This window comes from Coturnix japonica, chromosome Z (genome assembly GCF_054131305.1).
Source record: "Coturnix japonica strain WE chromosome Z, WE-NBRP24, whole genome shotgun sequence".
Lineage (NCBI taxonomy): Eukaryota > Metazoa > Chordata > Aves > Galliformes > Phasianidae > Coturnix > Coturnix japonica.
In genome coordinates, this window is record NC_140702.1 from 31,309,858 (window position 1) to 31,335,867 (window position 26,010).

At 43.8% G+C, this 26,010-nt stretch overlaps 1 protein-coding gene and 1 long non-coding RNA gene across 12 annotated transcripts in view; one reads left to right on the top strand and one right to left on the bottom strand.

Moving 5' to 3' along the window:
- The window catches only part of PSD3 (pleckstrin and Sec7 domain containing 3), a 142,021-nt gene extending 131,426 nt beyond the window's left edge, over positions 1-10,595 (bottom strand). For 5 of the 9 annotated variants that reach the window (XR_004305693.2, XM_085530101.1, XM_032441492.2 and 2 more), the window contains exon 1: positions 3,761-3,943. Coding sequence is in view for 7 of the 9 variants with exons in the window: in XM_085530101.1 (XP_085386227.1) it covers positions 3,761-3,928 (168 nt within the window). In the remaining 2 variants the exon portion in view is untranslated. Of the gene's footprint in view, positions 1-3,760; positions 3,944-9,841; positions 10,033-10,233 lie in introns of those variants that run through there. The other 4 variants (XM_085530102.1, XM_015849599.3, XM_085530104.1 and 1 more) reach the window with 3 other exon arrangements.
- A 1,074-nt stretch (positions 10,596-11,669) lies between these two features.
- On the top strand, positions 11,670-19,923 carry LOC107306429 (uncharacterized). 3 transcript variants are annotated; one of them, XR_004305703.2, is made up of 6 exons: positions 11,670-11,795; positions 12,863-12,951; positions 13,927-14,085; positions 15,309-15,411; positions 18,497-18,634; positions 19,753-19,923. It is a non-coding gene; the product is annotated as an uncharacterized LOC107306429 (long non-coding RNA). The 3 variants fall into 3 exon arrangements; XR_014939796.1 differs by lacking the exon at positions 19,753-19,923 and having other exon boundaries at positions 18,497-18,709; XR_014939797.1 differs by lacking the exons at positions 11,670-11,795; positions 19,753-19,923 and adding an exon at positions 12,243-12,330 and having other exon boundaries at positions 18,497-18,709.
- The last annotated feature ends 6,087 nt before the right edge of the window (positions 19,924-26,010 follow it).

Consider the following 26,010-nt stretch of genomic DNA (forward strand, 5'->3'; position numbering starts at 1 on the left):
GATGTTTGATCAAGCCTAATCCTTTAGGTCATGGTTCTTAGTTGGGAGCTGAAGAGGCTGCGTCCATCTCTTGGATGAATCTTATTTAACATATTTCAGTCTGCATTTGCTTGCTTATGCTAGCCCTCACCCTTCAGAGCTCCTAGCAACACACTGAACCTTTCCATTGATCTTGCATTGGCATGGGTCAGCAGAGGTCCCAGCTTGCTGGTGCTTCATCCCTTCTCTGAGGGTGAAGAGATTGCTTAGAAAATGCTGGCAACACTTTCAGTGTTTCATGGCTGCCACAGGAATCAGAGCATTCATGTTTCAGCACCAAAGAGAACAGCAGTAGTATGTTAAGACCTCAGGAGTCCTGCTCCTCTGGTGTTACCTGCCAAGTATAGATAAATCAGCCACCTGAGAAGTACTTATAATACCTCTGCCCAGTTCTGCTGCCTGAATGCTAATCAGAGCAGCGAGTCAGTGGCTGCAAATAGAAACCACTATCACAATTTGCATTTTCACAGTTTGCCCCAAAAGGTGGCTTTATCCAGACCCCAAACAAAAGCTCACTGCCAGCTTTCAAAAAGGAACACTGGCGCCTTGCTTGGTTAATCTGTCAGTATCAGTTGTAGGCTCCCCTCAAAACACCCCGAGAAAATCCAAATGGTTTCAAGTCACCCAAACCTGAAGGAAATACTTCTCCTTTCTCCCTGGAAGGGAAACACCAAAACACCTTCTGAATTTAACTGAGGTTCTGACCAGGACCTTTTGGGGGAAAACTGTTTAGTTCTTGGAGAAATTTTATTTACTTATTTATTCTTTTATTTAATACTGAATAGATGCTTGGATTTTCTTCAAAAGACTATATTGGCAAATGACCATCTTGCCCCATGTGCTAGAACAGTGCCTGGCTTTCCTCTTTCTTTGTTTTTTTCCAATTACCTCTCCCACCTCTCTGCCTTGAGCCAGCGCTGAAGAATTCAGTCCAGCACACAGCCATAATAACTCAGCAGTAGATCATCTGTGACGTTCCTGGAAGTATTCATCACTCATTCAATGGCCTATTTACCACTATGACTCTTATAGCTACTTTGATGGACCTGCTAATACTAACCTGTCACATAATTTGAGAAAAACACATAAAAAACAAACAAACAAAAAAAATCAGAACAAGGACTTTTGAGCATAAAACATGCTATTATGAGTGTAATAATGGCAATACAAGCATGGAAGAAGTTTCCACGTTCCTCCTCCTTTTTCAGGCCTGCATTTGCTTGCAGGATTTGTGGCAGGAAGGACTGGAATAGGTACCGCTGAGTGCAGGAAAAAAAGCTCTTTGTTGGAGATATCTTGGTCAGGAGCAGCTTATGGAACCAGACAAAGACCTACTCTACCCAGCTGGATGGTAAGGGATGCTGTGGTTAGGCTTCTAGCTGATGCCACATCCCACTCACAGATGAATGAGATGGTAAAACAAAATGGGGAGAATGGTCCATTTCTTGGGTAGTCAGGAATTTCTGATCTACACACTAACATTAGGGGAGGAATACCAAAGTCTACTATTCTCTCTGCTTTCTGGAGCTGAACCAACTGGAGAGCTGGGCTCCATCTCTCTGGGTCCCAGCAGCAGGAAACTACATTCCCTGCTCACAGCAGGGGGTTTGGAAATAGATGATCTTCAAGGTTTCTCCCAACTATAGCCATTCTACAGTTCTATGATTCTATGACATCACCCACAGCTGCTGTTACAAGAAACTGGCCAGTCTGAAGCATTCACAAAATCATGTTTTCTCTGAAAATACCTAGTGAGGATGAAGTGTTCAAAGGAGCATGCAACTAACCAGACACCTCTACAGGCCAGATGCTGTGAGACAGACCACAGTGACCTCACACAAGAGACTTGACAAGATGATGTTCAGGAAGAATTAGAATGAGAGAAGTACCCGAGCTTGATCCTTCAGGGAGCATGAGTAAGACAGGCAGCAGGAGACTAGTCATGTTAAAAATACCTCAGGAGGAAGTACACCTCTCACTAAGAACTTTGCTAGGATACAGAAGTGAAAGTTCCCTCAGAGGGTTCCCTGCAAGGTTTGTTAATAAAACACACTGCCACCCAACTCAAAGAAAGAAAGAGGATTCCAGTTCTTGGCTTACTTGACTCCAGTTCTTCTGGAGGTCCAAGAGGAGACAGTTAAAGTGAAGGGTTTACAGCTACAGTGTGCCATGGGAGTGTAGCCCCAGTTCAGCACTTTCTTATGTGCAGAGCTCCACCTGCCAAAGATTACCACCTTCCTCTTTGTTGTGAGGCTGAAGGGAATTAAGTACATCCAGCATCAGCCGTGGACGACTTCACAGCCACACACACAGACCACTTCCCATCCCAGGATCCTCACTTCTTCACCAGCATCCCTAGCAGGATACAATATGCCTCTCAGCAGCCTATCACATACCCTGATCTGGTGAGCTCATGCTTGCAGGAACAGTTCAAATATCTGTGTTGATGTTCTCTTCCACAGCCCAGAATCTGCCTCAGAGATTCACTGAAACACAGTAACTTGAAAAGAAATTAGATTTAAAAAATAAAAATGCAAATAAAAAGAAATACATAAGAGAGAGGCAAAAATGATGGACAGGTTTTGAGAGATGTGCTGCCTTCTTCAGCAAGTTCCTAACAGTATCCACATCAAGCTACCATTCCATGGTCAAGTCTCCACAGTCAAGCATCGAGAGCACTGCCTCTGCTGTCATGGTTGGACAAACCATCCAACCACCTGGCACCACTAATGGTCAGCCTTTGGTTTTTAAGCACATTTAAAATTCCTGCGTGGGCGTGAACTCAGCAAGCCTTAGTGCTTCTGACAGGTTGTGTTAATTGCTCTGAAAAGACTATTTCTGTTGAGCTTAAGTCTTTCCAAAGCAACAAGATGAAATGGGGAAAACTGGAGCTAAAATAAACATGCTAGCTTCTGAAAGCCAATGCACTGACAGCAGCGAGGGAACTGAGAGAACACTGGTGCTCATAAAAAGACTACGGAGATGGTTTGTAGTTTTTATTTTTGTATGACCTCGTACACCATGTTCTTGTTTTCCTCACACACACTCCCACATGCTAATATGTGTGTTCACAGTTTTTAAATTAAAGCATTAGTAAATAGATTAAGACTCAAAAGAGCAGAAGAGCTCTGCAAGGCTTAATCTCACCTGAAGCAGCCAGTATCAGTGTTAGCAAAGATTCAGGGGAGTTACAGGGAGATTTGTGAAGAGCCAGGAGGCCTGGGAGAAAGAACAGGACTAACGAAAAGGCACTCCATATAGTCATTCTCCAACAGAAAACTCTGGATTATACAAGGGGATGAGTAAGTCAGTTACAGCTTTTCAACTCAAGGAAAGAGCTAGCTGAGAAATGTGCAGTAGACATGCATGCACTCACAAGGGGTCTGGAAAAGCCTATGAAAAGTGATTCACCACCTCTTTTAATACATCAGTCAGAGGACATCAAAAGAAGGCATCAGGAGTCAGCATTGAACCAAGCAGAAGGAGACAGTTCCTCACACAGTTTGTAGTCAAACCACAGTGCTCCCTTCAAAGCAGTGTCATGGAAATCAGAAGCCCACAGAATAAATGGGCAAACTTAAGGGATACACATTGTCCATAAGGGTAGAGGCCACCACATTCTCATGAAACTCCAAGACAAACCTTTTCTAGTCACCTGCACAACCACCTAAAGGCTCCTGGTCTAACTGTGGGCCCAGGCATCATCAACCAGAGCTCTTACCTGCTTACCAGGCTCCATCATGTCCCGGTACAAGGCAGGCCTTAGGCTCAGCACTGGGGCAGGTGGCTCTGCTCCTTCATCCCCATTGCAAGGCTCACCCCAGCACACACCCTGTGCCCTCACCCCAGGAATGTGCCGAAAGGAACTGGGGCTCTGCAGGCTTCTCATTATGCTTGGGACGCAGCAGAATTTGTTTACCAGGAACCACCTCCTGGGAAGTGTTCAGGCTGAAGAGAGCAGAGCTAGGAGAGGGCAGATACTATCGAGGCTGTTCTCCCTCCTCAAAGGCAGACTTCACAAAAGTTCAGTGTCTGATGAGAGGCTCAATTCAGAAACTAGGCACAAGAGTCTCCTCTTGGAAAATCTGTGTAAACAGTAACTCAAAATGCATTCCGTACCAGCAAAATCAAACAGCTGCAGGTAGATTTTGTTTCCAGTCTGTTAATCTTGTTCTACACCTGTACATCATTCTTTTCTCCCCTTAAAGAAATGCTTGCTTTGTTGTTTGGTTGAAGCTGTAAGGAAGCAGTCAGCTGCTATTCTGAATTAAATGCTTTTTAATATGCAAAGGCTGACACTGTCTGAGCTGTAACAGTGTGAATGTGTACAGCATTTTAATTTAAAGTCTTTATGATTACACTTTACCTTTAAAGGTCACTCAGCATTTTCTATTTGCCGAGTCAGTGATTTTGATGTGCGCTGTAAGGACATCTGTGCATTATTTCTATGGTATGCACACAGCTCAAGTCAAAGCAAGCTGACTGAGAGCTATGCTGCTGGTCACTGCAAGAAGAACCATCTTCTTAGAGCAAAAATATCTAAATCATCAGAAGTCACAAGTACACAAGAAGTATTTCTCCTTCATTATATCAAACAGCATTAGGACAGAGGCCTGATTTAAGGAAAACTGCACAAAGCCAGCATTTTTATTCAGACAACTCATCAGTGAACATACTAGACATCTTGCATTCACTTTTTTTTCTTCAATCTGTTCAGAGTATATTTAGCAAACTGACAGACTGCTTCTGTTCAGCAGGTATTGCACTTCCACGATATTTAGGTATCTCAGGAGGCAGAAAAATGTTTAGATAGACTACAGGTCTGCCCCACACAGATTTCAGCCCTACAGAAGCTAAAATATGGCTCCTCATGAGGCTACGAGAAGTTACATCTGTATCTTTAAGCACCCAATTTTTTTCCAAAACCCAGGCCAACATCTGCTGAGACCTGAGAACAGCTCAAGTGCTGCACCTACATTTCCCTTACACTGAACTCAGAAATTCTGGGTTTACTGATGGAAGTAAAGAGAGAGGGTTTATCAAGAGAGATCATCTTCCTTTCTCAAATCAGTGTTACAAGCATGGTTGGTCTAAGACAGCCCAGTGTGACTAAAATATTCTTTGCACCTCAAGCTCAGGAAACTCAACAGGAGCGGGGGGGGAGGGGGAGGAGAGAGGAATAACAACAACAAAACCCAACCTTTCTTCAGAAGAGCTGCTGGAAAATTTTACATTCGCAAAGGTGTAAAAACCTGCACTTCCTCTGCAGCAAAGACAAGCTGTAGAGCTAGAACGTGGCATCAGAGCATGCAAAAAAATGAGCCAAAGCTCATTGACCCTGCATGATTATTTCATATCACATATTTAGATTTATTTTACAGCATTCACCTCCACTGTTCCTTCTGAGTCCTAATTAGATATAACATAAGTTATTCAGATCAGAAATCTGTCTAAAGTTTGAGCTGATCCTTCTTCCCCTTGCAGAACTAAGGCAGAAGCTGGAGGTCACACCAATGAAATTTATGTGACCCTCCTGCTGTGAGTCTGAAACGATATTTTTGCAAGAACAGAGTGATTGCTAAGAAAATATGAGTCAGGGAGTGCCAGCATGGGCACCCTCGGGTAGTTGTGACCCCACAGATCGCCAGAAGCCACCAGGCCATTCCAGCCATTGCAGAAAGATATAAGACACCAAAGGTTATACATTCCCTGCAAGCAGCACAAAGTGGGCCAGCTGGCACAACTGTCCCACTGGTGGAGAAGCTGATACACGTCTCATCTTCCTTTTTCATTAGGCCACAGACATTTCACACAAAAGAAAGCTGATGAAAATCAGAACTCATTGATAATAGAATTTGTCGTCTTCTGACGGAAGCTCCTTCCTGGTTAAGGGTTCTTCTGCTAGGGCTGAAACACAGTCATATTCCAGGCTTAAGTGCATCTTGCCATTGCATTTGGCCTTTGCCCAGCCTGGAAGATGCAGTTATTAGTGACACTTCCTGTTTGAAAACTGTTGTAAAAAAATAATGAGTACCATTTGGAGACGAGCCGCTTCTTCCACAATGCCACTTCATGCTAAAAAGGGAGAGTCATGCCACATTCACTGCTCCTCCAAAAAAAGGAGGTTTTCATTGTTTAGCCTCTGTCATTTGAGTTGTTTTCTTAGTGCTCCAAACTACTGCATTGCTCACTCAAGACAGCACCTTCCTGTTCAGTTCTTTTACCACGTGTCAAAAAAATTGCTGTGGCTTTAATGTGAAGTCCTCAAGTAAGTGTGACTGCTACCAGTGTGCTTCTGCTTTGACAGCCCAGCCTCAAGAGCTTGCTCCAGGCTGGTCTACTTAGGCTAATCCCACCTGTCATGGCACTGAAAACTTTTCTACAGTGCAGTTTAGCAAAACAAGCCATGGCAAGCACTGTGCACTTCCAGCAGATGCAGCTGGTGTCCAAGGTGCTTCGTGGAGATGGTAACATGGAGCTCTGATAGACAGCTTGATTCTGTGCCCCAGCAGGTTTGTTTGCTTACAGCACCCAGGAAGTACAGTCAATTCAGGAATAATTCAAGCTGCGAGGGCTAGACAGTTCCTCTGATACAAGCCCATAGCAATCCACCCACACCTGGAATAAACTCCACTGCACCCTGCACTTAAGCCCATCCATGACCCATCTCTCCTGTCACTGTGACACAGAGCACAGAGACCCAGATGCAAAGGCATCCCAGGAACATGTGGTCTCTGGCAGGAGCTGGTGTCACAGCAAGAGGAGCCTCTGACCTCGGAGGGGACGTAGTCACAAAAAGTATCTGGAAACACACTGCAAGAGCATACTTCAAACAGTGTCATTCCTGAGGGGAATGTGACATATATGGCCAGGCTAAAAGCATCAGACAGGCGCTTACCATTGCTTTGAAACAGCTTTTTCCATCCCACAGAAACATGCTGTATCTACCCCCACCACTCAGCCTCATCTCAGTGCAAAAAGCAGAAAAGGACTGAAAATAATCTCTGCTACCATGGGTCCAGAGCACAGAAATTCCCTCAGAAGGAGATTTAGGTACTTAAGATCCAAATTGCTCAAGAACTACCTTGGTCTGGCTGCATCCTTGATGCTCCACACAGCAATGGTTTGGAGGAGCTGTCTGATCACAGATATCCCTAAGCAGAACCTCCAGAGGGAATGAAATCTGGCTGGATATCCTTGGAACATGCCCCTCTCATCTGTTCCGGTACAGTCTGCAAGCTACAGTGAGGAGGTTCCACTAGCCACACTGTGGCTCTCACTGCCGCAGGGATGCTTCAGTGTGTGGCTGGCTGACCCAAACTTCAAACCAGCCCATGGGCTTTCCGAACCTCAGGTAGAACACAGCAGCGTGGCAGATTGTTACCAGGTACCCTGGATACCCCATCTACCATTTTGCACCAGAGGATGATTCCCCCATCCCTTCCTTTTACTTCCTTCACACAGCCTCTACCTAGTGTTGCCTTTCAGCAAACTTCACACCAGCAGTTCAAGACACAGCTTTCACAAGACCCCAAGCTACTTGCTCACTCAGGACCCTTACAACAGAGGGACTCCAAAAAGCAACATGAGGAGTGACTCAAAATACCCATTATTGCGTCCAGGCCTGTTCACAGCCATAGCCAAAGGATCCTTCCTGTATGCTGACAGCCACAATTCCAGTTGCCACAGCCACCAAAAGCACTGCTGGAGCTCCTGGCATTTGGACCTGGAGCACATTCATCAAGACAACCATCTGCCTGCATAGATGCTCTATGGCACCAGCCACAACCCTCCCACAGACAGCTGCCCCTTCATCCCACAGGAATCAATGCTCAAACTGTCTCTTAATTCCAAACTGCAAAACCAAAGGCAAAACCTTCTTGGAAATGTGAGAAAGAATAGGACCATTCCTGGGACAAAGTAGGAGAGGGAAACTCTGAAATACATCCAGGTCTTCTAGCCACCCAATTGACAACAACAAGGAAATTGTTGCTCCCCTAGTTTCCAGGGAGGAAGAGGAAGAAAAGGAATCAGGTGTGTTCATGAGGATCCTCAATGCCCTTCCTGCCAATCTGATGGTGTACGATGGTGTACGAATGGTTACTACAGTAAGCCAGGTAGTCTGCTCGGGCACCAGCAGCACAAGAGGACCTCCTTCACTCAGGTAAGTGGAACAACAAGAATTTTCTTTATCTATCAATAAGTCCTAATTTTATTTATTTATATATTTTTTTTCATGTCAAGTTAAGAAGAGAGCAATGAATAGCATACTTGGAATTGTTTTTAACTTTGCCACTACCGCAAAGGAATTTCTTACACTCTTTTCTACAGCAAACCAAGGCTATAATTGAATGGAGGTATTTCCATAGGGATTCCTACCTGGTTTTGCCTCACCTCCTCTCACACCAAAGGCATACTCCCAAACCACCAACTGCATAGCCTAATTCCCAGTCTGTACAAACTACAGAGCTAGTTCAGACATACAGCTAGTGTTAAAATGGCAACATCTGCTAACACACATCAACTGAGGACGTGACTGATGAAAAAGCACTTAGAATAAAAGAGATTCCTTACTACCAGCTAAACCAGAATGGCTTGGATGACTATCAGCAGTATATTACAGCTGCTTCCAACATTGGGTACGCAGCAAGAATTTTCATTAGAAATACTGTATTTGACTTTCTCTCCCTGTTTTAATGGCCCTACGCACAGACAAAATTAAAGTGTGACTGAAGCTGCAAAAGCAGTTACCTATTACACACCCAAATCGCTTCACCAGCACACAGATGTGCTCTGCCTGACAATGTACTAACCAGCACCCTGTGGGAGCCACATAATTGTTGTTTATGGCATGGAAATACTGTGCCTGCATGAAAAGTTAGCAGCTTCAGCGAGTTTGTGAGAAGTTCAACATCATTACTACTCTACATGCTCCCACTGAGAAGCACAGTCCCAGCGCACTGTAGCAAGGCTTAAGATAACAACACCTTGTGAGGATGTTTGTGCAAGAGTGTATCCGTTCAAGTTCCATGCTGTAATACTTTGTATCTTTGGGGAATTTGCCTGAACCGAACGTCTCTTCAAAAAGCACAGTGGTACTTACTTGCCGGGTTTTGCACTCAATCTCATTTAATTCAATAATTTGGCATGTTTAGAAGAGCCGGTCAGTGCAGCAAAAGCACTGATATGTTTTACTGACAAATTACACGGAGACAGAAGCAAAATCAACCACGCGGGATGCAGACTACGGGTCACAGCCACGGGACAGAGTCCCCAGCGCTGCCTCCCTGGCGCGGCTGAGGATCTGGCAGCAGCGGGTACTGACGGGTTCGGAGATTTTGCTCCTGAGGAGAATGTGAGACGAGAGAGAAGGGGAAAAAAAAAAAGAAAAAAAAAAAAAGACGGGGGAAAAAAGAATAAATGAAAAAAAAGGAAGAGGGGAGAAGGGAAGGGAAAAAAAAAAAAAAAAAAAAAAGAAGAAGAAGAAGAAGAAGGGAGGGGGAAGGCAAAAAGAAAAAGCAAAAAGAAGGAAAAAAGTTAAAGCTAAAAGAAAAAAAAAGGAAAGGAAGGGGGAGGGAGGAAAAGCAAAATAAAAGTGTTGATTAAAAACATTAGAAAATAAGAACTAAGTAATAGGAAGGGAAAAAAAAAAAAAAAAAAAAAAAAAAGAAGAAGAAGAAGAAGTAGAAGAAGAAGAAAGAAAAAGTGAAAAAAGAAAAACGACAAGTAGACGAAAGGGACGAGGTGCCCCTGTCGGGCGGGCGCGCCCCCGCCCCGCTCCCGCTCCGCACGCCGCCCTTACCGCTCTGCCGGCTCCGTCCATCTCCCATTGCCGGTCACGGCGGATCGCAACCGCCCTCCCGCGAGGCCGCGCCGGGCCGTGGCGCCCAGCCGGCCGCAGCGCCGGCGGCGGAGCCGGGCAGCGCGGCCGCGGGCGGCCCCAGCACGGTGGGCGCGGCGGGAGCAGGCCGGCGGCGGGGCCGGGCCGGGCCGGGCCCGGCGGGGCGGGGCGGGGGCGGGCCGGGCCGGGGTTCGGGCGGCACGGGAGGGGGGGAAGGGGAAGCCGGCCGGGGGAGGTAGCGAAAGGGAAGAGGAACGAAAGGTACCACGTGCTCGTGAAAAAGATTTAAAAGGAAAAAGAATTTCGGGATTACTGAAAGCAACGGAGTGTGAAACGCAAAACAGAATACGTACCCATAACGACGGCGTGTGCGAGAGGCACTTCCAAAAGCCCACGGGCGTCAGGACGTGCTGTTCTCCCCTGCGCTCCCAATTCCCTGAAGTGCTCCCGCAGCCGCCAACAGAAATACCCAGCTCCAGCCCAGGGGCTTTTCCACGCAGCCTGATGCGAAGCGCAAAAGAGCACAGATGTCTTCTGAGCAGCCCATCTGAACCCTCGGTGCTGGCTTGTTTTTCACAGTTCACTGGAAGTTGTCTCAAAGCTTCAGGTTTCCGAACGCGCGGTTGTGTGCTGGGGCTTTCTAAAGAGAAACTACAACCCGTCCCTTCAGCGAGAGCTGGGTTTCCCCATGGGAAGCTGCATTATAAAATACCCCCAGATGGCATGAGCCTTGTGGCAGAAGCTAGGCGAGAGGCTGGCAGAGTGGAGGAAGCAGGATGCTCATTTCCTCACTTAACATTTTGTTCAGTAACAGTTGAAAGCTTCCATTTCTTTAGCCCAGCAGAACTGCTCTGGGCTTTCTGCTGGGCATCTGCAGGATTTGACAGAGGTGATCTGGCAGTGAAAATACAATTGAAAGTTCTTTCCAACTCAGAGCCAGCACATGTAGCTTTGCTAGGACATGTTCATGACCAGTGACACCTTACCTATAATCTACTGCAGCCCAGGGAGGCACATGGGCTGTGGGCAGAACGATGGTGCAGTATCACAGAATCATAGGATCATTAGGGTTGGAAAAGACCTCTATCATCTTTACATCCAAGCACCAGCCCATCCCCACCATGCCCACCCAGCATGTCCCTCAGTGCCACATCCACACTGTTCTTGAACCCCTCCAGGGATGGTGGGTAGCCTGCTCCAGTGCCTCACCACTCTTTCTGAGAAATTTTTCCTCCTGTCCAAGTTGAGCCTCCCCTGGCACAACTTGAGGGTATTTGCACTTGTCCTATTGCTGTCACCTGGGAGAAGAGGCCAGCTCACACCCACCCGTGGTTGGCAGGGAGCAGAGCTGCAGGCCTTCATCCCTCTCCCAGCCAGGCCTAAGGAACCACACGCCTTTCCGCCCTGATGCCATTTTATCCCATCTGCTGTACATTCCCCAGAGGCCCCGAGACCCAGAAGGGCGCAGGCCACAGATCCCCCATCTGTGCCACATCTGAGCTGGCTAACGCAGCGGAAAAAAACACCCAGTGTCTGGATCTCTGAGGAGGTGATTTGCTCCATCTGGCTTCTCTCAGACCAGGCTGAGGTAATGTTGGTGCTGGCCAGGAGGCAGCTGGAAGAAAAAGATGATTTTTGGAGGGGTATGGTGGGTTGGCACTACTCTGTGCAACACAGCTGCCGATGGCCCTGCCCTGGATGCATAGATGGCTGCTGCACTTTTGTTTGCTTTTTTTCCCTATTTGTGTTCAATTGAGAAGAATTTGACCTTTTCTCTTGGGCCCTGGCACCTGGCCTGAGTCACTCAAACATTTGGGCTGCTGGGAATACGCTGTCTGCCATTGTGCTGGGAGATGAGAGTGTTTGCTGGCTTGGAAAAGGATGGTCCACAGGCCTCTGTTATGCTGGCATCTGGGTAAGTTTGCCTCAGTGTAAACGGGGGTGATAGATTCTTGCACCACCCGCCCTGAGACTTGCATAAGAAAAGGAGGTATTTCTTACACCACTGACCATCACTTTTGGCATGAAGGTAATAATAAGTCCCAAAACACTGCAATAGACAAGTAGTCTTCAGGGAAATGAGATAGTTGTAGTGTGTTCATGAGGAAAATCTTAATATTTTTTTTCCAAAATCTTGATTTCAATCAGTTATATATATATAAAAAAATATTTCATCAAAAACCTCACACAAAAACTGGTAGCTTGCTAAGCAGTTATGAGGGCCATCATACAGAGTGCTCTGAATTGCCACCTGACCAGATGGCATGTATTTTAGCACAGCCCAGCCTAGGTTAAAAAAAATAAAAGAAAAAGGGTGGCAGAAACCCAGTAGTCAACCTTGATAAAAGTAGCAAGCTCAGCAGGAATGCCCAATGTGGTCTAGAGACTAAGCTGCTGCAAATCCCACAGTCAAGGGCACTGCCAGCACCATGGATTCCACAGCAGTGCAGGTGAGTTGGAGCTGATAGTAAGCATGGCGTGAGGGCAACAGGCAGGTGACCTTGTTGTCAGCAGGAGCAAGCAGGATGCAGGGAGCTGGAGTTGATGCTGGGAGCTACTGGACAAGACAATCAGACATGAGAGGCAGGCAAAGGCAACAGGAAGGGTAGCTATACTCTTCTGGGTGTACATGTGCACTTTTGTTCATTATTCTCTTACAGGGAGATGAGAGGAGTACAGGAAACTAACTTCCAGTTTGTTCCTCTTCATTCAAAGGTGGAAGAAACACATCATCCAGGTGCTCACTAGAAAACAGCTCAGGACACTGCATTTCAAATCAAACAGAAAATGCCTCTTTCCATGGGGAAAAGAGAAGGCTAGCAATAAACAAAACAGAACAACAGCAAAACCCACAAAAACACCAGAAACACTATTATCCGCAGATGGAAAGACTGAGTTAATCATTTATTGGATTTTCTTCTGTGTGTCTGTTATTTTCTGGAAACAGCTGCAAAAACATTTTTTTTTTCTTGTTTTACTCAGAAAAACAGTGTCACCATCACAACCCTTTCACTCTTACGTAAGAGTGGAAAAGTTGCTCTAGCAGCACAAGGAGAACAGCAGATACAGAGGTAAGGTCCACAGGCTGGGCATGTGTAGAGAGCATAACCTTTCCATTATTTCTTAAGAGACAGATGGTAATAATAAATCATTGCAGTAAAACCTTGAGTGACAGTCATGGCAAGGGATGGGTTGGTGTGCACATGGGCTATCTAGCAGGCATTACGGTGGCAGTAGTACTGCAAGCTGTGCCAGAGCCATCACGCTTTCTCTGGTAGTTTCCTTGCAGATTCTCTTATCTATACTGGCTTTTTACCCCAGACTCTTGGAAATCTCTCTTTCAGGGGTTAACTGATTCTCGTTTTGCTTCTTCCTCTTCTGACAACTCCCTTGAGTCTTGCCATACTCAGGACTCTGGGAAACATAATTCTTCCAGATTCTCCATCTCTTCTCTATAGAGATTCCACTTTGTTTCCTCCTCCATCTGATCTGTTCCTTGTGAGGAAAGGAAATGACAAACATTCCCTGCCTGTGGAGGCAAATAGTGATATTTGCCCTACAGCCGGCCAAAATTAAAATATTTGATGGAAATCTCATCAATCCTCTTTGCAGATCTCCAACTTGACATTTATCTTCGAAAAGCTTCACAGCATAGTTATCTCCCCTTTTGTGACCATCTCTGTCATTTAGTAATCTTCACAGCCACATTCAAATGGGACAACACAGGGAATTCTGATGAATGCCCCTGCTCTGTAAGACCTCTCCTGAATCCCTTCTCTTATTTCTCTCTTAATCATTTCCCTTTCTCATCTCTGTCAAAACTCTCTTTCTGGCCCTCCCTATAGCAGAGTGCTTCAGGGTCCCAAAACCAGCCGTTTCACAGCGTGTCTGTGCATCTGAATATCTCACCAGTGACAGACAAGAGCTTCCTTACTTCCCTAGCAAACATCCAGGGGCCCCTAGGGACCACAGATCCTGGCAGTTTATGTGGGAACGATGAGACCACAACAGAGGAAGATCACTAAGTCTTTTTCTCTCCACTACAGATGTCAGTCCTATGCATACTGGTGACCCTGGGAACCCTGCTGAAGCTCTGCAGGGTACAGAATCCAGGGATCAGTACTAGCCAGATTGAGGTTTTCAGTGTTCTTCCCAGACACCTCTGGAAGAGATCCACTTCTGGTTGGATATCTCTGGACTCCAAGGTACTCACTCCTCAGCTCTGCTGCAGCTCTTTCCCGGTGCTAAGGTACAAGGCAGCCATCCCTCTGAGTAGGGAAATCCTTCCATCTTGCTTCTGAGCAGGAAGCAAGGAGCCAGGTCCATGAGTCCAGCACACTTCAGCAACAGGAACACCAACACTGGGGACAGGGAAAAGCAAATTTTAGCTAGTTCCTAGGATCTCAGTATTGTATCTATGGCTGGATCTATGTTAATGAGGGAGATTTCTAAAATCACATGATTTCTAAATGATTTCTAAAATCACAAAACACCACTTCCCTTCCCCAAAAATGTCATATAAAGGGTAAAAGAAAGAATCGTGAATTGGTTTATTTGTTCTGCCATCCACATGGCAAGGGGTGGCTTCAACCTGTAGAGGTTATGGGGAGAAGGGGCTTTTCTCCTACCATCTAGTACAGATCATGCATCACCCCATACATCTGAAACACACAGCTCCTGAGCTCTGTCCCAAAGGAAATACTAGCTGGCAGCAGAAAAGCAAAGGAAAAATATAAGGAAGGAGAAACCTTTCCTCCTCAGATTGGAGCACCCAGCCAGATGTTCATGATGTCAATGCATTATTTGTATGCTTTATAATAATAATAATTCTGGAAGAACTTTGCTAAGCATGGCTCCTCTAGGCTATCTTCCACTTAGAACCCCATCTACCCTAGATGCCACAATCCCTCTGGTTTCCCTGCATTGTGTCTGTGTATGATAATGCTGAGAGTTTTCTAGGCAAACCAAAGTAGAGTATCTGGACTAACAGCCAAGAGAAGAGAAAGTTTTGCATGAACATCAGTAGTATATTAATCAAATCTTCAGCACTAAGGAAAGTACAGAGGAGTTCAAAAGTGCAATCAATGCAATGCACAGGGGAGGAGACCACGCTGCATTTGAGCAGAAGAGAAATGCTCCAGGTGGTATTTTCACAGGCTGTCCTTTTCCCTCTGGAATAACGTACTGGATTCTACAGAATGACATCCTTTCCAGGGAAACCTTATTCAGTCTTATGTAAATCATTCTGGTCTTGACCTCCAGAAAAGGATGCCAAATACTGCAACTGCATAGTATGCTGTGATCAAAGGAAACTTACATCTCAAGCCAAGATACTGTGGCTTTGTGTTTTTGGCTTCCTGAGACACTGGAATTCTCTAAAATCCCCCTGTGTGGTTTTACCCACGTGCCTTTTTCTTTCCTGCCACAGATTAATCAGACTGGATTTGAACTGTACTTCAAATGCCAAGCTGCTGAGAGCTGAGGGAAAGAGTGTGGCATGTGCTCAATGGCTTTTATTTTTTTTTGGTAGGGTAAGTAGCACCATTTAACAGTACTACTAGTGTGTGGAAAACTAGAGTCAGAGGATGACTGCTGCAGTTATAGCTATGAGTTCAGTGGTATGCAGCAAACAGCCTTCAGAGTCAGGTAAACTTAACACCTCACTGTCCTCCACAAAATAGTATCATTATGGCTCACAGTGCTGTGACATTCATACCGCAGCTAGTAAATGAAATGCTGCAGCTGTGGAAGGAATTAACACTATTTAGAATGAAACTACTAAAACTAAACTAAACAAAATAAAGCAGCCTCACTATGTTGCAAGGGTGACTCGAAGAAATGGGGTTAGCCATCTACACTGCATTTTACTGTCTGTTCTCAACACAAGTAGTAGGATTGTACTTGGCATGAGAAATTCTTCCACGTGCAGGTATTTCCCCTTGTTTTGCTTCTTTGGTCCAATGAACACAATGGAGCCCCTTAGGCAAGTGAGATGTCAAGCAGCCATGCCCAGCTTTCCAGTGAGGGACATAGTGTTTCCTTGTGTCTGCCTGCATACTTAGAAGAACAGTACTGGCTTAGGTCCCAACAGTGTGTATGATAAAGACCATGTTTAGAGCATTTTCAGTCTCATGCATAGTTCACATCCGTTCTCCTCTTCCCAGATCTCATCTCATCTGATACTGGAAAACCTTTCCAGTAATGCAGTTTCCATGCTGGAAGAATGCATGCAGTCACACTAACAAGTTCTGCTTCCTTACACAAAATAGCACTGCATGTAGGTAACAAACAGAAGAAAAGACTCTGCGCATTCATCTCTCTCCTCTGATCTCTCAGTGTATTGAACACACAGGACACAAACAATGGATGCAGGTTTACATGCATAGAACAGCGCATTTAACTCCGACAAAGCAAACCCAGGCAATCCAGTTAAGACTTCATCTGGAAGTGAAAGCTTTCTGAAGCCAGTGTTCTTGACATGTTTTCTAAACAAAGACACAGTTCCCACAGCAGAGAACAGGAGCCAAAACCAAAGAAAACCTGAGCTGAGGGTATCTTGTGTCCTGTCAGAGAGTGACACTAGAGACACATCAGTCTTCAGGTACAACACTATGGCAACAGCTTCCAGCTTGCATCTTAGAAGATTCTGTCATCAGTTTGAGGGGAGGGAGAGGTCAAAGCATTTTCTCTACTCTGAGACTGAGGTTTCTTGGAGGCAACTTGACAAGCAAGGGGCTGCAGAGACTCATGGGCTAACATCAACTTTAAAGAGTCACATAAAGAGATGGAAATCCTGACCAACGAGGCCATTCCTGGGAGGATGTAGTGAGAAAGAAGGCAATAGCTTTGTATCAGATGACTGGGAGTATATGCCTAGAGTTACCTACTGAAACTGCATGTAGAAAAGGAGGCTCTAGCAGAAGACACCTGCTATGCCCCACTCTTTCTTCTCGTGTACATCTCTTATAGTATATAACTAAGAAAGACCCAGATAGCCTTTTGAACTCTTCCACACTCTTTCTTCCCTCCCCACGTATCAAGTTCAGCAAATGTCCTCTAAGTGTTTACCTTGTCTTGTACCTCCTCATTTCCTCAGTACAAATCTCTCCTGCTCCTCACAGCCCTGGTCTCCTAACAGCACCCAACAGCAGATCCCAAACAGCTTCAATTGCCCTGTCTTTCTGCTGTTTATCACTGCCATCTCCTAAAAGAAGGGTCCCAGTCCCACAGACATATGTTTCCAGTCTCCCACTCCCATTTATAAACTTTTTATTACTATCTCTCCAGAAAGTTGCTTATTCCCAGCGTACCCTTGGCCAGTGATCAACCTTGCAACAGTGGGATGGGTATACAGTCTTGACATTCAACATCACTTGCAGTGTGAGCAGCAGGAAAGCTGGAGGAAGTCCCCACCCAGACTGCTCTCAATCCTGCCTACCATCTGGAAGTTGTGCCAAATGCCAGGTCTTGTGAGGCCAACTGTGTGCAAACAGAACGCTCTAGCCAAGAAGCATCACTTTCCATTAGCTTCTCTTCTACATTTTTTCATCAAATGAACTCCTATTCATGCTTACCCTACCCTCCTGTACCACAGCCTTAATTTTCCATTAGCAACTGGATAAAACACTTCCTGCCTGTTCCTCTGCTAGCTCTCGGGATTAGTTCTTATGATTTTCATACATCTTCCTCCACACCCTAGGCAGCTGCACTAAAAGCTAGGCTAGTCAACAATACAGCATCTACATCTTTTCATCCTCTTACTTTCAAGAAGTTCTTACCTGGAATTCAGAAGGCATGAAATGAATTACATAAACAGTTCTTTAGCGCAGAGATCCAATTTCCCATAAATCAGGTTTCATCTCAATAGCTGATTGTGTTGGTGGACATTGTCTGCCATTTCCGAATCCAATTCAGTCACTATCTCCATGTGGATCCAGAATCTATAAATGAAACTGATGTGCTGCTCCTGGCTCCACTGAATCAAAAAATATTTCTTTACCCCATTTCTGAGAGTTTGAATTTTTCTCCTTTAACATCATGCTGAGTTTTTACAGCTCCATAAAACCAGCTTTACAACTCCATAACTATCTCAAGATCAAATCCAATTCCAAATTCAGCCCCAGGGAAAGAGCCACTCAATCCCATAGGTATGTGCCCTAGTCCTTCAGAATTCTTTTCCATTTAAATTTTTAATTAGGATACTACATTTTTGGTAGCTGATGCAGAAGAAACATTATGTTCTCCTCCTTATCTTGGATTTCAGAGACACTTGTCTCCTGGTGAGCAGAGCACACTGGATTCCTGTTTTCTGAGATAAGTAGAAAGTGAAGAGGTAGGTATTGTGATGAAAAGTATTTGAGCCACTTGCAGAAGCTTAGGTTCAAAGCCTATTCGAGTCAGTGGAAAGCTATCACTGACTGCATTGGCCTTTAGGTTCTTCCCAAATGTTGGATTTCCACTGGCAACTTTTAGTTCTTAGCCTGATTCTGAACCTACTTAGTACAGTAACTGCTTTGGGCACTAGTGACAGTCAGCTCTACTTAGGATTAGGGTGCTGTGGAAGTATTTTCAAGTGTAAGACAAACAATTCTAAATTATACTTTTTCATACTGGCAGGCTCCTCTGAAGTCCACAGCACACATTTACAAGTTAATCTTTCTGCGTCACCTGGTGAAAAGCCAAGCTCCAGCATTCTTACTTCTCATATGAAACAACTGAGATATGGAAGTTAAATGACGTGATTGGATCACTGATGTGAGTAAATGTTAGAGCCAGTATGAAAGATCTGCTCTTTACATAGTAATAAACCAGATGTCTTTCAGCACAGCACCTCTCAGTCTCTACCAACTATACCAACCAGGCATGCAAATGCATTATAAAACTGGGACCCAAATATCCCAGATTTATATTCACATTTGCAGACATTGTTCAGGGACAATGCTAAGGCAAGGGCTGCAGCACATTTGCCACATCCATAGTCCCTACAAAATTGTCAGCCAGCACAATTATCTCAGTAGTAAGCCTTACACAACTGAGCCTTCAAGGAGAGCCCAGATTTCCCTACGTTGCTTGAATGTGAGCTGTTTGAACTGTGTGGAGTAAGGAGATAAATGCTGCAGTATATTGTGGCACTCAGGCTTGTCCCTCCCCCCTCACTGCCTGAGTAAGGAACACTTTTCCATCAGTGACCTCAAATTCATAAACCTAACTCACATCTTGGGTTTGAATCTGAAGGGATTATCTAAGTTGAATGGGAGCTCTTAACCTCTTTCTGTAAGTCAGTATTTGTTGACATGTTAACTGCTCTCTTGAAATGAAGATCAGTTTCCTATATGTAAAATAAAAAAGTATATCTTTTCCAAAGAACTTGTCATGCACCAGTTCTTTAGACATGCCTGTGATATACAGACGGGTTTATCCTGAAGGTAAGAAATGTCCAAGAAAACAAAGGAAAATCCTTCTCCTTTACATACGGGGAAAGCAGTTATTGATAAAGTGACTTGCTTAAATGATGGACTAGTTTAATTAATGTTTTTATATCCAAAGAAAAATATTGCTGGCTTGTGATGATGTAAAATGACTACACCATATAGTGGCATGAAATGACTAGAATCCTTTTCCCTTCAGGGAATGCAGGTAATATGTTTTGAACTGTAAAATTAACAATGCTAGAGGAAACCTTTCTATCAAAGGTATGGACCTCAAGCCATGCAGTGGTACTTGATGCTGCCTAAGGAATTCCAATTACCTCACCAAGGATGTCTTCTGAATTTAAAGACATCAAAAGAAGAATTATGGTATGTGCAAGGTTATCTTGCAAAAAGGTGTTGCCAAAGACCCTTTATTTTTAACTTCTATAAATCCATCTTTAGCTGTAATGAAGACTTGAAGATCTCTGGGATCCAAGGGATATTTTAAAGAACTGGGAGGGACTGGTGTCAGCTTCAAGAGTTCCCTTTGGCCAATGTGTGTTTACAGAGGTCTGGTAGAGAAAATTGGTGAAAGTGATCAGACTGATGTCTTCTTCTTAACTCACTACAAAGGTAAGTTTTCCTATAGCTCAGACCTTTTGGAAAGCTTGGGCAATGGTAATATGCAAAATGCAGTGCCTATTGCCTATAACTGATGCTTCTCAAAAGATCAAGATCTTTTCTAATGTTGGCAAGACAATACACTAGCCAAGACTCCCTTCATGAGCTTAGGGGACTGGGAATGTACTACGTAATTCAAATGATATTGTTGAGACAAGCTGAAAAAATACGGGGAAACCTCATGTACGTAGAGTGGATCAGAGAATGAAAGGTATCCCAAAGACGACCACAGTTTATTGCTTACAAATACCAGAGCATATTGCAGTAAATAAGGTACAGTAAAGACCACAGAAAAACAATTAATACACCTACATTTTACCCTGTGATACAGACAAAGAAAATACAGAATACTTTCTGAACATTTCTCCTTATCCAAGAAGGTCAAGTTTCAATCTGCTGTTTTTCTGGGAATCATGTGAAAAGGAGACTTTATTAGTTGACCTGGAAGGTGGTACTTTCCACTGCAATTCTGCTGTTCTCTGCTGGCCATACCATTCAACACACTACATTAAATTCTCCTTCTACTTACTAAAGAAGCCACTGACACAGATGGGTACAAACCCAATCCTTCTGAAATCAGTCCTGTCCTTCATCTATAAGGCTGTTTTAATCTCCTGTGCCTAAAGGCTGCTGATGCAGTAGTAACAGCAGTACTGAACTTTAGGCAGAGGTTATTCCCTCGGACCAACCAGACCAGACTGGGCTGGGGTTTTATATTCACTGTGTGTGCCTGAGCTTGTACTGGATTAGACCTCCTGGTTGTTGTTTCTTTTTTGAGGTTAAGACTTTCTCTTGAGTGTCAGACTTCACTAATATACCAGCAGCAACAGACTGCACTCTTTTTAGCTCAGTTGTCTAAGGAAGTGAAGCTTACAAGATTGTAATACCCATTATCTGTTTGTTTATCTGCCTGCCTTCTGCAGTACCTTTTGAACTGGATAACTAATTTCAAACAAGTAGGACAGAGGTCTCAGAGAAAATTAGGTTAATGTAAATCAACACTTAATGCTTGTTCTGAGACATGGAAAAGCACATCCCTTGTGCAGCAGTCAGTACTCTCAAGCGGTGTATACAAGTTCAGGCACTTATCTTGCTTGCTAGAGCTATCCAATAGAACACAAATGGATAGAACTGCATAAGGCAGAGGCAAAAGAGCAAATTGACAGGAAATGATACTTTACAACATGTCACATTTTTTGTTACCATTGTTAGAAGTTCCACCTGATTCAAGTAACTGTTATCACAGGTGCATTATTGGTCACTGAACACCAGACACACTGCGGATCCCTTTGAAACATTACTGGTGCTAACTAAAAGGACTCCATTTTCTTCCCTGGCTCACTGCCCTGATAATCAAAGCACAACACATTAGCAATTAAACAGGTTGCTACCTCAAATCCTTGATGGTGCTTAGGAAGGTTGGCCATAAGTGAACACATTAGTTAGCACTTGATCAAAGGGTTAGCATTTTACAGAATGGTGTCTTTACAGTTAATGCCCCCCAGCTGTTGGAGTAATTCCTCAGAGCTGAGAGAAAAGACCTGCTGCATCCCTGTTGTCTGTCGTGTCACTACCTGGAAGTGTGGATGCTGTACAACTCATAGACTGTTATGCTGTGTTGACAGTTCAGTTTGAAATGCTAATCTAACCCATATCAGCTATGAAAATGCATTGAGCATCATGGAACCATCCCTAATATTTCCAAATGTGAATATCCTACTTTGTCCCAGGCAATCTTTTCAAATGTTTCACTATCTTAAGAAGTGGAAAACATCTAACTGAAATATCCCTTCCTGAAATTTCAGCCTGTGAGTTTTATCTTATCCACCATGGACAGAGAGAACAGATTACACTGCCCTGAAGCACTCCTGTAATTACCTGCGGAGGGATCGTGTGATCCCTCAGCAGTATCTTCTCTAACATACAACAATGCTAGCTTTTGTTCAGCATTTCCCATAAGTCCTGCTGCCTGCCTTGAGATGGATCTAACTGCTGAATAAAGTACAACCATAGAAGTCTATGTCCTCATTAGAGGTGAGCAGTGATTACTGGAGCTGCCTGTCACCACGTATGAGGAAAATGTTCTAGGTTCACAGACCACATATTTGGGTAGAAATTGAACTAGAATACCTAGTTCCAAACCCAGGTTCTTCTTCTGCCAGTCTGTCTGGTCCTAGGCAAATTGAGTTGCAGTTCACAGCTCCTTCACTTGTCAGACGAGTCTGTATAACTTGTTTAACTTACCATATTGTGACCAAAGTTGGAGACAGGGCAGATGTTGTAAAGTGTGGTGGATGACAGGCTTCCATGTGGATAGGTGTTCTGTCTTAGAAATTATTTAAAAATTTTCATTCTGAAATACAAAAAGTATGTTCAATAAAGACAGTTCTTCTTATATGACTATATCAAACTGCTGAGACATCAACAGCTTCCAAGTATTATACAGTGAAGTGCAGGACTTTAGAATACCAGGAATCCTACTGATAAGAGCTGATATTTCAGGCCCTCCAAGTGAATGTCTACAATGGTTTGCTTAACACTGCTGTGACTCACAGCGTTCCTAGGAGAAAGACACCTCATTCTGTTGGGAGGACCCTCTCTAAAATAGATGTATTCTTCCACCCTCTAGAAGATGATTATGAGTATCAGGATGCTTTCTTCTTCAGGCTTCTCCTTTTGTTTTTGTTTTCATAACTGCATTAGAAGTCCACATGGAATCATTCAAATATGTACTGCCATTCAAGACTTTCCTTTCAGCGTGGAACTTTGCATATTATCATTTTTCTTTAGCAATATTGATCAACTGTACAACAAAGATTCCTAAAAAACTGCAGCACTTCTTGGTTTTACTATTTATTGAAAGAATGAGTCTCACATGGGTTGATATAAACTGGTAAAAAAGAAGACAGTACTTTATTGTAGAAGGGAGTGGGTGTTGATGTACTTTATAGTACCCAGGTGAGCCAAGTCCACTTGCAAACGTTCTTCACACAGTGTGACCACTCAACTCATACCTGCCTACCTGTAATTAATTCAGGCCACTACAATTGCTCCTGCAGTACCAGGAATGCTGTGGTGTTTCTCAGAGCCCTTGCTGTCTAATAACACTCTAGGGATTGCTTTGAGGAGAACAGCAGTGGAACTTGTCTGTTCTGTTCTTGGTTTCCATCTTCTTAGCCTATTGATTTATTTAGCCAACTTATATCCTGCTCAGCATGTTCAACCTGTGTTCACCATAGCTCTCTCAGAGACAGATGAAGTAGTCCAGTTTTCAGCTGTGCTCTCCTTGCACCAGAATGCAGGCTGGAAGGAGAGATGTGGTAAAGAGATCGTGTTGGCCAGATGCAGAGGTAGCTAACAAGTACTGCAACAGCTGCAAATTTCCATTGTGTAATTAATAGACCTCCAGCTTATTACCATAAGCAGCAGCTGTGCCTCCTGAATTTTGGCAAAAAATATTGTAATACAGGGGTGCCTCTCCTACTGCAGTACCAAGATAAGCAAGTTTTCTAGGGTGTCAGGGAAGAGCAATGAGGGCAGAAACAGAAGTCTATAATCAGTACTCATTTTAAAGCAACTACAGGCAAAGCAAACTTTGAAAGAAGTTATTTACTGCAGACTGAAAGAGAGAACAACTTTTACATGTATGTTGTACAAGAGTTTTTCTACAGGAAATAGATCTTTATCTAGGTGATGCATTAAATAAAATAGAAAGGAGGGCTGAGTTGTTGGAGTAGTTAATTCATGCTTGCTCAAAAATTTCACCCATTATTCTGGGGTCTTTTTGTTGATGAAAAGCTCCCTACGAGATACTTCCAAACTCAGAATATGAATTGGGGCAGAGGAGCTTGCTTACAAGAAAATAACCGGATGCCTCCAAACTCAAGGAGGCCAAACAGGCATCACAGAGTTCCTTTCATTAATGCAGCCAGTGGTGTTTATGCTACAGGCTGTGTGGGACAGTGTCATTAAGGAGTATTAATGGTATTACAATGAGACACAAAGAACAAAACACCTAAAAATTGCATGTTTACTGTATGCTGCCATGGATAGTTCTCCACTCAAGTTAACCAGGCCCACATTAAATCAGCAGCACTGTCATCTTGCACTGGGCATTGACGGGGTCAGGCTTAGCTGAGTAACCAGTGAAACAGTGATGAGTGGGATAGCCAAGGCTTCCCAGCAGCACAGCAGCAAGACTGTGAGGGAATGTGCTTCTCTGAGAGCAGCCTCCTGGTATTCATATCAGGTCCAAGGTGGGAGAGGGTGAAGAAAAACATCCAAGAACATACTAGCCTCTCCCACCCTGACAGCATCCTTAGTTCTTCTCTGGACTGGAAAAGGCATGGGATAGCAAGGTGGGAATGAATGAAAAGTGCTTTATTCAAGAAGCTGTCTTGTGTTGGAATTCATCTTCCTCTGTCAGATCTGAGGCAATGAGCAAACGTGACTTCAGAATAAAAGCACAACCTGTATTTGGCCAAATTCTAGAGGAAATGCTCACTCTGCACCCCCTGAAGAGAGTTTATTGTACGTAGAAAGAAAGAAAGGCAAATAACTGACAGCAATAGAGAAGTGTAACCGAGGAAAGGGAAAAAGAGGATCTGGTGCTTTTTTTTTTTTTTTCCTTTCCCCCTCCCCCATCCTTTTTCAGCTTTAATTTTACTGGGGAAAACTGTTAATTGAGATAATATCTGTGAAGTCAAAAGTCAACCCAGCTGGGTCTTCCCCGTGTAAATCTTCCTCTGCATAATCATGTCATCATGTCAACTCTTTTCCTGCACAGTCCTTACAGTTCTCATCTGCACTGTGCTTGAAATACCCACAGTGGCAAAAGCCACCATATGTTGCCCCATCTGTAAAAATGTGAAAGCTGAACTTTATTTATTTATTTATTTATTTATTTATTTATTTATTTATTTATTTATTTTGGTAGAATTAACTGAAAGGGGATTAACTAAAAGGAATAATTCACTCTCAGATCTTAAAAATATCATTCACAAAGCCCGTGGAGACATTCTAAGGTGAACAATCACAATTGCAGTGGTCAACTGATAAGCACAAGCAATTAATAATGTCTTTGAATGTAATATTTAAGAGCTTTTGATAGGAAAGTTTGTTTTGTTCTGGTTTGGGTTTTTTTTTTTTCCTTTTTTTTTTTTTTTTTTTTTTTTTTTGGTTTGGTTTGGTTTGGTTTTTTTTAATCAGAGGTCTGAAATAAGACCATATTTCTGCACAAAAAATTGAAGCAATTAGAGGATTTGAGGCATGTGTTATCTTTAACATGTCTCTTCCACTGGAATCATTACAGATTTCCCAGGGGAAAAAAAATAGAGGAAGAATCATTTAATCAAGCTTTCCAGAAATGTGCCTTTAAAAAAAACAGGGAATGCATCTTGAATATTTTCTTTTGGACTTAATTCAAAGAGACATAGAAGCCTGTTGCACAGTTCATGATGTAGCTACTTGCAAGATGAGTGGAGACTGCATTTGATTCAGCAGAATTTACTTCCAGCACTTGTATGGATTAACACAACAGGCTGCAATATCCAGCATTGGGTGTTTTTAAAATGTAGGAGCATAAAGCATACCTCTAATTCATTTCAAGACACTGTGTGCTCCCATAAAGCAGCTCTCCATTTTAAGACAAGCTATGTGCCCCTACTCTCCCCTTTGTCTTCTTCCAGCAAGGCCCTGAGAGGCTGCCGATCTCCCAGCCAGGCTGGACAACCGGAGACTGGAGCTCTGTCAAACCTCAGCCTGTATTTAAGGTGTGGAGTGGAAAAATGCAAGCTAGACTGTGCAGACCTGCTTCCCAAAGAGGGAAAGTACTGTGTCACCATCACACAGCCTTCTCCAGCAAAGGGAGAATATGACAGCAGGTTTCTCATTTCCCATTCACTGCCTGGTAGAGCACCTGAACACAAACAACTGTGGCTTCAGCACATCCCTATGTGCAAATAACGCAACTCTCTTTGGTATAATGGCAGAGAAGGCACTGGTTCCAGTGGTTGCCACTGAGTTAATATTTACAAACAA